This window comes from Rhinolophus hipposideros (assembly GCF_964194185.1).
Source record: "Rhinolophus hipposideros genome assembly, chromosome: 16".
NCBI lineage: Eukaryota > Metazoa > Chordata > Mammalia > Chiroptera > Rhinolophidae > Rhinolophus > Rhinolophus hipposideros.
In genome coordinates, this window is record NC_138062.1 from 9,184,907 (window position 1) to 9,197,466 (window position 12,560).

A 12,560-nucleotide genomic window follows, 5' to 3' on the forward strand; every position below is an offset into this window, starting at 1 on the left:
TTCACCCAAATTGTACGCCTTAATAGCCACATTTTTATCTACAGAATTTTAAACTAATTTGAAAGAATCCATGTCTAGGTGCCATGGCAGTCAGACAGGAGTTGGAAGTGAAGACAGTTTGGAGATAATGTAAAAGCCCACCTCCCTGCTGGGGACACCTCAAGCATTTCTGGCCGCACACGGGAGGTGAAGGAAGAGATTTTAAAAGCTGAGCAGCGCTAGCCCTCGCGGACGCAGGCCGAACCAGCTGCGGCGAGGGCCGCGAAGAGTTAACGAGGGACGGAGCCCCCCGCGCCGCGGGCTCCCCGCGCGCTCCCTCCGCCCTCCTGTCCCCACCCTCTCGTTTTGGCAAGGGATTAAAGTGCTCCCCCCTGTGGCAGCAGTGACCCAGAAATGAGTTTGATTCACACAGTCCTTCCTCCATAACAAGCCAAACGCCCGTCCGAGAGTGCCTCCCTGCGCGAGTGCCGAGTGTGTGAGCGCCGGCGAACGCAGGGGCCCGCCCGGCTCCCCGCCCGCCCGCCCTCCGCGGCCCGAACTCATGCGGCACCGAGCGAGCGGCGCGGAGCCCAGCGCCTCGGCCGAACCCCTCCGCAGCAGGTACGCGCGCGGGCCGCGGGGGGCGCGCGGGGGGGCGCGCCGCGCGTGTGTCCGCGTGTGGGTCCGTGTGCGCGTCCCGATCCCGCGGCGGCGGCGGCGGCTGCAGGACGAGCCGAGAGGCTCAGCCATATTTGATGGTTTTGTTGCTTTGCTCGGGAGTTCTCGGGAGTAATTTAATGCCGAAGGTCGCTGCCTAGTGGAAATAATATAGTACGTCATTAATATGGCGCCAAAAGATTGGGTTCTCGATATGTAGCGAGGAGGGAGGGCAGGCAGCCGCCGAGCGCAGCCTTACTATCCCACCAGTAACTTGGGCATTGCCGGGGCGGGGGCCAGAGGAGGAGGTGGAAGAGAGGATGATTTTTGGAGCCTGAGAATTGATTTATGTTGGATCAGTAAGTTTTATTACGATTATTTTTCCATTTTGGGGGGCTGAAGACTTGCAGCTTTTTCTTTTGGGTTTGCAAAGAACATGCGGTTTTCAGGTGAAGCATCAATTAAACGCGTTCAGGCGCAGACGCCGAGTTTAGTTGGCTTTAGTTTATAAAATTAAAAAAAAAAATCCCCAAAGTGCATTAGGCTGCATGAAAGTGGAAAGCATAGTAGCAACTTGGTAGACAGATGGCAATGGCAGAACGCAGGTTCGCATACATATATGAATCCAGAGTGTGTGTGACCGTGGAGGGGGGGGACGACTGGATTTGCCTAAACATAGGTGTGTGTGTGTGTGTGTGTGTGTGTGTGTGTGTGTGTAGGTACATTTGTGTAGGGTGGCCGCAGCCCCGGCTCTTGTCACCGCGTCACCACATGTCCAAAATATTCATTGCATCTATTCAAGGGCAGTGAGTAGGGGGTGGAGGGACAGCTTGGCAATTTAGATTCTTCCAAATTGGGTTTCCAATGATCAGACCTTTTACTTACAGCGAGACTGCCTGTAAAGTGTAAAACCTTCCATCGGTGAAATGAGGAAGGAGTTGCATTGATAGAGCAAAGTACCGATTAACCATGAACTTAAAACGGATTGCAAATTGAAACCTTTGGCACCATCTGCAAATTGTGGGGGTGGGGTCGCTTGGTGTTCGCTGCCTTAAATGAACGTGCGGTGTGTACCCCGGTACTGCAAGTTGCAAAGCCCTTTAGTGCACGTGTCTTATGCCTGTGAGTGTGTTTGTGAGTTGGGGGCTGTTGTTCGGGAGCCAGCAGGCTTTCCGGGTTGTTGGCGCTGGCTTGCAAATGCGGGAGAGGGATGGAATGTGGAATGTTGACCGGGGAACCGAATCCTGTCGGAACGGTCCCATTTGCTGGAGAAATTCGATCCCTTCCACCTCCTTCCCGCTCCCCCCCGCCCGCCTGCGGGCAGGAGGCGGGGCCGAGGACTCGGCTGCTGCTCAAAGTGGCGGAGCGCGGCGGCGGGAGGCAGGTGCACGGCACCCGCCGGTGGGGGTGCCTCAACTTCCGCGGGCGTTTAAATAGCCTCTCTCCCCTCCCACCGGTAATAGGTGACCTGGCGACCGAGGGCGGCGGGGGGGGCGGAAGGGAACGGGGGAGACCCGGGAGCGAGCCTTCGCGGCACGTGGGCAGGTGCTGGGTGGCCCCGGGGCCAACTTTTGTAGCCCGCCTCTGGCGTTGGAGGAGAGCCGGCTCCATGTGGAAAGGGGGGCGGGCGGCAGCCGAGGCGCCGCTTTCTCGGCCGCGGCCGGAGCGTCACCTAACGGTCCCAGCAGCGCTGCCGGGGCCCGGGGTGGGGGGCGACAGGGGCGGGGACGCCCGGCCGGCCGCGCCCGCCCCGCACAAAGCCCGCGGCGTGGGGGCGCCCGCCGCGCCCCCGCCCGGAGAAAGGCTGGAAGCCCTGGCTGTCCCCGCGCCGATTCCGGCGGGCGGCCGCAGGCGTTTGTTTGTTGGTTCCGCGCCGCCTTCCCAGCCGGATGGCTTCCTGTGACAGAGGTGATACACAGTTTCCAGAACTGTCTGGGGGCGGGAGTGGGAGCGGGAGCCGAGCCCGCTCGGGGCCGCTCGCCGCCGCTCCCTTCGCGCGACCGTTTCTCGCCGAGCGCCCGCCCCAGCCCGGAGGTGCCGCCCGGGAGGGACTCGGGGAGGGGGCCGGCGCTGCCGTTTCCAGCGGCGCAAGTGGCTTCTGGACGCGAGGGAGCGTTTGATTTGCCACTGGGGCCGAGCGGATTGGTGCAGCTGGCGGCGGCGGGCGGGAGGAGCGGCGGCGGCGGCGGGGGGTGGCCACTTTCGAAGGGAGAGGGCGGCGGCGGGGACGTCGCTGCGGAGGGAGCGGCGCTGGGTTGCGCCACGAGAAGGTGTCATCACTGCACCGGGGCTAATTCCGGCGGAGGTGCCGGGAGTTACTTTCCCCTCCTCCCGCGCTGTTGTTTCTGTCGCCTCGGGAGCAGAGGGAAGGCGCGCGGGCGGGGGCGGCGCCGCGGCCCTGCGTGCACCCGGGCGGGCGGCGGGAGCCCGCGGGGCGCTCCCTGCGCGGGGCGGCGGCCCAGCTCCCGCAGCCCGCGGCGCCCCTCCTGGGGGCCCGGCCTTCTCCCCTCACCCCCACGCGGGCCCCATCCCGCGGGCCTCCCGGCCCGCGTCCCCCCGCCTCCCCAGCGCCCGGGCCCAGGCCGGCCCACCCCGGGCTCCCCCTCCCGGGCGCGCAGGGGCGGCCGCAGGCCCGGCGCCGGGTGCATGCGGCGAGCAGACAAAAAAGCGGGCGATTTAAACGTGCCTCCGAAACCCGTTAGGAATGCGTCGTCGCCCGGAGGCCGTTTAAAAGCAGCTTTGGCTGCCTTTCTAGTAAGCCTCGGCGGGGACGGGGATCTGTCGCCCTGTTTGCCCCGGCCGTCTGGGAATTTAAAATTTCTTTTTGTAAAGTGATAGCTGCAGTGGAATGACTTAAAACAGCTACATTTTCAGGAAATTGGGAGAGAATCTGAGGTTTCCTTTGATGGGAATGCTTGGGGGCTTCTTTCCCAAAGGTTTTTATTAGGTGATCTATTTTTCCTTTTTAGAAACCCGCTGTGAAAGACGAGCTCTCTAGTTCCGTACTCGTAGCCCAAGGCTAATACCTTGCAAAGCTAATGAACTAGTTTTAAGATACAGCGGAAATTATTTTCCTGAAAGCTGATTTAGGTAGTGATCCACCGATGGTTAGGGATTACTTCTAGTAAGTTGCATTTTGATAAAAATCACTGATAATCATTGTTTAATCACTTCTAGGTGGAAAAGGAAACCTTCCAAGTAACCACACTTAAATTAGTGCATCGATAATTTGTTGTGGAGTGGGCAGCACATGTTGGAGAGATACTTAGGATATTGCTGTGGGGGACAACCTTCTAGCAAATAACGGCAGCCTACCATTTTTATTGCCCTTCTATCCCTAATATTTCAGTCTCGTTTAATGTCACTTTTAAATCAGATGACTTTCTGATTGCTTGGTATTTTGCTTATGTTTACATGATCACGCATTTTCACTTCCACATTTAGAACTAATAGCTTTTTCAGCTATTTAAGTGTTATGTTAGAACTAATAGTTTTTTCAGCTATTTAAGTGTTACGTTTTCCCATACCTCCCTTCATCCTTACACTAGCCAGAGATAAAGGTTGTTACCTGACATGCAGTAGAACTTGAACATGATTCCATCTTAGCATACATCGGCTGCTTTCTAGTAAGAAAAGTTGGGTTCATTGCCACAGAGATTTTGACTTTGACAAACTAGCTAGATGTTCATTTTAAAGGAAAAAAAAAACAAAAACCCATGATATTAGTTCCTTCATCAGTTGACAGGTTTTCAGCCTACAAACCAGTGTTTTAGTTTTATATTAGTTTGCAAGGTTGAAAAAGTAGCTATAAAGGGAAATCAGTGAAAAATGATTAGTGTGCCTGAGAGTGAGACACAGAGAAAACTCTTTGGGGTTTAAGGAAATGCTATTATTTTAGAAATGACTATTGCTTAGCCCAGAGGCTTGGGGAGAAGGATTAACCAAAAAAACAAAAATAACCTTGGAGGACTTGATGAGAATAAAAGCAGATCTCCATGTGTCTCACCTATAGTAGGCACGTCATAAATACTGATGTTTGATGTTAAGGAGCCCTTAGTGACTTAAAGTATTATTACAGAAGTGGTGTTACGTGTATATTGTTGAAACTCAGAAAATGCAGAGAAGCAAATATAATAACATTCCTACCACCCAGAGATCACCATTGCATTACTTTCCAGGCAATTGTCTATGCATATGTATGTCCGTTTTAATAAAAAAGAGATCATACTGTATATAAAGTTCTGTAAGGGGTGTTTTTCCCCTGTCAGCTAGCTTGGAAAGTTTTCATCTCATCTATTACTGGGACATACTCAGATTCCCTCAGTTGGCCGCAAAATACAACAGCAGCTTTGTCTAAAACTGTCCCGTCGAGGATCATTTATTACACCTGGTTATTTCTCATAAGTAGATTTTAATCTATAGTAACTTTCTGACAGAACGTCTGGCATTGAGGAGACAAGCCTTTGGAATTAATCATGACTGGAGTTTTTAAAAATTGGAAGTCAAAATAGCGTTTTATTGTAATCTGAAAGTCTTAGATTTGGAGATTCTGTTTGAAAAGACGAAAGAAATTTGCCTGATGTATATATATCTCCACAGACTTGTTGGAAAAAAATATCAGCTGTTTGTTTCACTACTGAGTTGGAACAGCGAACATCAAGCCATCAAACACTGATCAGATCATGTCTATAGGGTATGTCAGGAGTGGAGGAGGTGTCTGCAGCCTCCTGACTTCCTATTGGTGAAGCTTTTCCCTCCTTTAGTGTTATGGGTACCTGTTATTCCAGTACAGTTAATGGTCTGTCAGAATTTGCATTAGTTTTCCCACAAGGATAATAAAATAAACATTCTCTGGAGGAAAATACATTTAGTCAGTACATCTTGCTTTTAATTTGGATTGGGATTAAAAAGTTTGGCTTGTTCAAACGGTGAGTTATATCAGTGTTAAACTTCTTCCCTCCCTGTCCAAGCCTACAAGTTACAGCATTGGTACCATATTCAGCAATGCTCTTTTTATAAAAAAGATTTTTTTAAATAAAGGCTGGCTTTGCTTGGAGTTTTTAGTTTCTTACGTGGTACAGAAGCCTAGTAGGAACCTCAATTGGGAAAGTATTTTAATTCCTGGGACAGTAAGTTTCCTTGACGATTGTGTTCAGTCTTCATGTTGCAGCACTTTATGTGACATTTATTTAAAATTTGGACAAGTTAATGTTTATTATTTTGGTATGTGACGTCTCAGAAAGTTGAGACTTAATTGAAGGAGAATCTGTTGTCATTTGTGTGGTGTACTTAAACAAAAATACTGGTCTGATTGTGAGGGTAAAGATTTTGATGTTTTCCCGACTGGTGTGCTCAGATGAAATAAGTTACTCTGCATTCCTAACAAATGCAAGAATGGCCCTGGATGGCCTTTTTGCCTTTGAGTGAAAGTGGCATCGGGTTTATAAGTTAGCTAGAGTGGAGTGTCATGAAAGGGAGAGAAAATCTAGTCTAAGAGGTTATTGATGCTGACACGGGCAGTGTTACTGTGGCCTTTAACTAGCCTAGACCTTGAATGATTACTAAGGACGTCTTTCCTCGCCTGAAAGCAGCAACAAAAAGATTGTCAGACGTGGAGTGGAAAGCTTGGTCTCTGGTGAAGGGACTGTATTTCCATTTTGAATTCCTTTATTAACCCTGGACCAGTGGTATATGATGTGCTCTTAATGGAGGTCCTGGGACCAAACTTGGTTACTCTGCAGACAGCTGAGTATTTACTTTTTGTGTTTGGTTCTTCAGGTTGAGTCAAGACGTAATAAGGTGACCGAGAACAGTTGAAGTAAGTTCATTTTTAAAACCTTAGGTTCTGTTGGGTTTATTTGTTGAAGAAATTAAACCACAGTGTTATCTTGTTTTGAAAGCACTCGCAACTGGTAATAATATATTTTTAATATTGATCATTTAATGTCTTGCACAGGGGATTTTATTAATTTGAAACTTCATGACAGCTTCTAAGAAACTTTCTAAGCAGTTATTTTAAGTGAAGATTTCAGTGGTAAGGGTCCAAAATGAAGAATAAAATGAGCATTTGTTTCCTGTACCCCTTACTCTTGGGTAAGGAGTAAGCATTGGCTTAACAAGTTGCTGGAGTTTGAGCTGTGTGGTTTGTTTTTGTTTAGCCCAAAGTACACTAACACGATTTAAGATTTTTCTTGATTACTCACAGCCAGCTTTATGAGCATCAGTTATTTCAGTGTTGAGATTAATGACGCACTTAAGAAGTGTGGGCAGAGTCCTGGTGGCGTGTAACTTTTTAAAGTAGGGCTCTTTTGAGCCCTAAACCTGTGGAAACTTCCCAGGAAAAAGCGAGTGGCCCTGAAACTTGCATGTCATTTCAGGGATCCGCTGGATACTTTTAAATGTATTCTGGCTTCCAGTTTAATGTTTAAATTCTGGTGACTTCTTTTTATGATTTCTGTCTGATCCTTTTATATCACTGTTAACCACGAACTGTAGTTAAAATGCCTGTCTAGAACAGTCATTTTTCTGCTTGTTGGTTATTGGCTTGAAAATCAGATAAGAAGCTTGTTAGAAGTTTTTATAACTTAGTGTACACTGGCCCCAAGTAGGAGCCTCAGGGGTTTTCCTTTGAGAAAAATTCATGGGTTTCTAGACTTGGCCTTTATTTAAGTTGCTCAGAGCACTCCTTACCCCCCTTTCCCCTTTTGATTCTTGCCTGTTCTGTTTAAGGACTTCTTAAGGACTGAGTGTGTCTGATCTCTTAACTTTGTGAGTGTTAAGGTATTTGTCATTTGCTCTGGACCTTGTAATTGATTCACATGTCACTAAACATGCATAATGCTGGTTTATAAATATCATTCTGCCAGTCTGTTGATTCATAGCAGGGATCAGTAAACTGTTTTTGTAAAGGGCCAAATAGTAAATATAAGTCAATATTTTAGGCGTTGTGGGCCTAATGGTCTCTGTTACAACTGTTCAGCTCCGCTGTTGTCTGTACGAAAGCAATCAGTGGGCAAAAGGTAAAGGAATGAACTTGGCTTTGTTCCCGTAAAACTTTTATTTACAGACGGTGAAATTTGAATTTTGTGTCATTTCCATGTGTCATGAAACGTTCTTTTATCCCCCCACCCCCACCGCCATTAAATACATGAAAACCATTCTTAGCTCAGGGACCAGACAAAAACAGCCTGTGGACCTCTGATTTATGGTGAGACATAGCCTCACCTGGTCACCAGATCGTTTCTGTTGGGGCTGAGCTCCTTTTCTGGTAGGAACCTGAAATAATAAGTTGAAATCAGAAGTTCATTTGATAAATATGGAGGGATTTGGCTAGTGTTAGGGCTTGCGGCTCTTAAGTCTTTGGTTCCAAGATCATCCCCTTTGAGGACCTGGTCTGTAACATGTGACCCTGTGTACCTCGGAAGGCACACCCTCCAAGGCTCCCCCCGCCCCCCACCTCTGAGCTGTCTGCTTCCGGATAGTACACAGTGCACGTCCTTAATCTTCTAGGTAACTTGTTTCCAAATCTCAGCAGGTGCCCCGGAGGGGGAAGCCCAAGGTCCAGGCCCACAGGTGCCCACCCACCTTGGGAAATGACTGATCTTTGGTTCCTTTGGCGCCTGACTTTGCCCTAGATATGTCTGTGCGTCTTTCCTCATGCTGTTTAACCTCTCCAGAATTCAATGGACTTGTCTGTAAAATTCGGAAAGGTAGGTTAGATAAATGATTTAAAATGTTGTTGAGCACTGCAGTTAGGACTTTATGGTCTTCTTTGGGGAAGATTTCCTGTAGACACAATCCATGGGGTGAGACTCGTCAGCTCTAAACCCGGAGAATACTTTCCAGACCTTCCTACAAGGTTTGAGACCATCTTGCTTCCGTGATCGTCATAAAGAGACTTGTACAGTGGGATGAAATGTTTGTTTTTATATGTAACTCAGATGATGGGTAAATGCAGTTTTTGTTAAGTGGGCCATCTAGGTTTTCTAATACACACATGGGGGAGTTCCTCTCTCTCTCTCTCTCCCTCTCTCTCTCTCTCTTTTAAACAGTACTTTAAATTTTTTGGTGACTTAACATTGTTAGTGGTAACTGATAGTTTCTGACAACCGGCTATAATCAAGGAACAAAGTTCCTCAAGCAGCTGCATTTCAATCTGTGCACAGTGTAATTGTCATTAGCTGGTTGAGTCTGGTTTCTGCAGAAGCTGCTTTGTGTATCCTGTATAAGAACATCTGGTTTGAGCATTTAAAAATCTTTTAAAATTCCCCTGTAGACACTTTGCATTTATTGACTTATTCTTCCAAGGGTAGAATAAGGGGTGGTAGACGCCTTCCCATACTTAGCCTAACATTGGTTCATTCAGAAACCATCTCCTGTCAACACCTGGTTTCTCTAAAGTGTTATTTTTCAGTGAACTCTTCTCTCTCTCTCTCTCTCATTTCTGTTATAGATTAGAACTCAGTTCAGAGACTACAACACAAGGGAACACAAACTTCTGATTTTAGTGAAATATTTCAGAAAATACTTTATTTTCATATATTCTGAAGAGATAGATTTTATTTTTCCCTGGTAAATGGTAAAAAAAAAGTAGGAAAGGAGCAATAGGACTTGTAGGGCAAATAGGCTTCATCTCTCATGAATTCTGACTGAGTGGCAGCACTGTGTGTGTTAAGGAGGGTTCTGAAGTCATGTCTGTGCTTGTGGAAAAGAATGACCTCACATGGGTGGAGGAAATGGCGTGTTTCGTCGCCATCTCTGGAACATAGCTTTTTAATTTTTGTTTATTTTTACCAAAATAGTACTACTCTTGAAATGGATAGGAAGTTGAGTATTTATTCTTTAAAGGTAGTTTATTCCCTAGTTTTCTTGTTGGGGGTAGTTTTTCTGTTCTTACATATAGTATGTCTAGCGACCTGCTACTGACATTGGCCATTCTTCTGTTTGAAAACTTTTGCTTTTTAAAATAATGAATGAGTGATAATAGCATTTTACAGTATTTCTCTTATTACCTTTTCTAATTTTTTCCCATCTTTGCTATTCCATCAGGTATTCTATTGAAGTAAGACCAGCCTTTGATGCCCATCTCAGGAAGGAGGTGGAATATAGGGTATTGATGGCTGCTCCTTTTAGGCTGGTGCTTTGCATGGGGCCAAGAAGCTGTCCCCCAGGGTCTCCTATATATGGTGAGGAGCAGAGAAGAAATGTTTTGGATTTTAAATCTTTACTATTATAAGTGTAGTACATCTTTACTATTATAAGTGTAGTACAGCATCAGAGTAAAAAATTAAAATTGTATAAAATGTGTAGAGAAGTAAAATTTCCCAGTCCATTCTGTCTGGACACTTTGGTCTCATTTCTCAGAGATAAACACTATTATCCTTTATGTACTTCCAGAAATTTTTCATGATTATGCAAGCAATTGGTGTATGTATTCTCTTCCCTCCTCCCTTTTACATATATATAGATAGATAGATAGATAGATAGATAGATATGAATGGGCCTATGTTTCAGGGTTTTCTTTTTCTTTTTCCTGCAGTTTGCCTGTGTTTTTTTTTTTTTTTTCCTTTCTTAATACGTCTTTGGCCCCTTTCCATATCTGTGCATGTAGATCTAACAGAAAGGAATTCTGAGTAGATGGAAATCGGGACAGGAGCTCAAGATTGGAGCCTGGGGTGACTGACTGCCTTTATTGTTTGGGTGTGAACTCATTTACTCCCCTGTCAAGGGAAGTTTAAAAAAATAACATTCCAAATATGAATGATTGGAATGTTTTGTTGTAGCTGCTTTTCAGTTTCTGACTCTAATTGAGTCAGCAATTACATACAGAGACCTGGGAGTGGTTTAATAGATTGTTTTAGGGCTCACAAGCACGCATTGGATTATTTATAAATTGGCAAATGGTTGCTGCTTGTGATTCATTTCTACTTGAATTTATAAATTGCTTAAAATCTTGAAAAATGCCTTTATTGACTTTTGAGGTCTGAATTTAAAAATAATTTGTAAAGAATTTACAGTGAACTAGTGTGATACAGCACTCAGGCTTTTTAGTGATATTCATAGGAATACATATTGTAGTTATGATTCGTCAGTTCTTAAAATCTTTTTTGGGGGAGAGGTGGTTATTTGTTGCTAAATAAATTCTTTTCAGCTGAATATTTTCAAGTGTGATGCCTTTGCAAAGGCTTACTTTTTTATAGTAGCTTAGGCAACAATTTTCTTTAAACAAATTTTGAGGTATAACATTATAAAGGACACATGTCAAAAAGTTCCATTTTGCGGGGGGAGGAGTTGATATATTTAGATAAGATTAAAACTTTAACACTTAAGATCTAAGCAGTTTGTTTAGTTAATCGATGACTGGTTTTTTTGACCAGATAAAACAACTCTTTGGTTAAAGTAAGAAATCTGGATTTGAATTACAGTCACGTTAGTAATTTTAGACTTTTTGTGAGCATATGAATTAGATAAGGTTGACAATTTGAAAACTTTCTACCTAGACATTTAATGTTTGCTTTAAAAACAGCTTATTTTCTTCCCATTCACTTAGGGACAGGAAATTACTGTGAAGTATAGGTACTTCGTTACAGTGGGTGCCCTCTACTCCCTAGGGATCAAGAAGGTGACCTATTACGAAAATGTGAATCTTTTTTCGTGAAAGGGTATATGATCAATACCTTAGGAATCATAGTGTTTAAAAACAGTATTCAAATTGTGTGACCTTAGCAAACAAACAGAAATGAGTAGTTCATTACAAGATACTTCTTACATAAGACCCCTTGGTGTCTGAAAATACGTTCTTTAATGTACATTTTTATAGTATACATTTTCTGAATACATTTATAAGTATAGTACATTTAAGTATTAGATTATTAACTTTCATAGAGAATGGAAGGACACCAGTAAATTTAAAAATAATGTAATGGAAGTTCCTCCAGTTAAAGGTCGATTAGATATTAAAGTGGAAGCCACTCCAATTCTATAAAGCCAAGTGAGCAGAGCATACAGTTTATGCGTGGGAATTCATTCATCATCTAAAGGTTATTTTAATACATAGCACTGCGTCAAGTTGACATGTAGAGAACAAGTAGGTAGAGGTCTTTAATTGAGTACCTTCTAGAACTTTTTGAGAGTGAAATTCATATGAAAACGTAGTGGATAAAATTGATGTTTTGAGGAAGAAACCAGCCTTTCTGTATATGAGCCATAAGATAATTAAAATCACTAGGGTATCATTCTTATTACAGCTGTAGAGTTTATGGCCTGATAAATGGTCCTGTTCCGCCACAGAGATTAATTCTAGTAACTGGACAGTTTTGTTTTCCTCACATGGGTCCCTCAGTTCCCAGGAATAGCATTGCATAAACATCCTCAAATTCTTAATCATCTTATTCTTTTGTACAAGCCCTTATCTCCTTGTCCCTGAGGTCATTTCTCATTCTTTCTTGGTTAGAAGTACATACCAGTCATGCCTCCCTGGGACCACACCCAGGTCACTAAACTTGATCACTTGCAAATTCCTGAGCCACACTGGGGATGGATTCCTTCAGCTAAAGGCTGATCTTAGTGCATGCTGGGTTTTGCCCCCCATTTCAGTCCAAGGAATCTTCAATTTCAAGGTTTTGAGGTCCCGAGCTATCTCATGTGCGTATCCCAGGTCCTGCCATAGTCTGTGCATGGTACTGCTGTGACCTCATAGCAGGGTCACACTGAAGCTGCTTGTCCAGTTATTTGCTTACTGCGTTGCCCCGTGTGCCGTTCCATGTCCCGTTCACCACATCTCTGTCATCTAACTCCGTGCAATTTTAATTGAATTGCTACGTTAGCTAATCCACTGCATTTTAACCCATGTGACAGAAAGGGCTGAAGGAGCGCACTCGGCTTGTCATCTAAATAGGGGGATTGGGCAGCGGGTGGGGAGGGGC

At 45.1% G+C, this 12,560-nt stretch overlaps 1 protein-coding gene across 5 annotated transcripts in view; it reads left to right on the forward strand.

The window, feature by feature from the left end:
- The first annotated feature begins 384 nt into the window (after positions 1-384).
- Positions 385-12,560, forward strand: part of JADE1 (jade family PHD finger 1) — a 53,949-nt gene continuing 41,773 nt past the window's right edge. The window contains exon 1 of one of the 5 annotated variants that reach the window (XM_081077752.1): positions 385-600. Coding sequence is in view for 1 of the 5 variants with exons in the window: in XM_081077751.1 (XP_080933877.1) it covers positions 9,752-9,821 (70 nt within the window). In the remaining 4 variants the exon portion in view is untranslated. Of the gene's footprint in view, positions 601-706; positions 996-1,960; positions 2,100-9,642; positions 9,822-12,560 lie in introns of those variants that run through there. The other 4 variants (XM_081077753.1, XM_081077754.1, XM_081077755.1 and 1 more) reach the window with 4 other exon arrangements.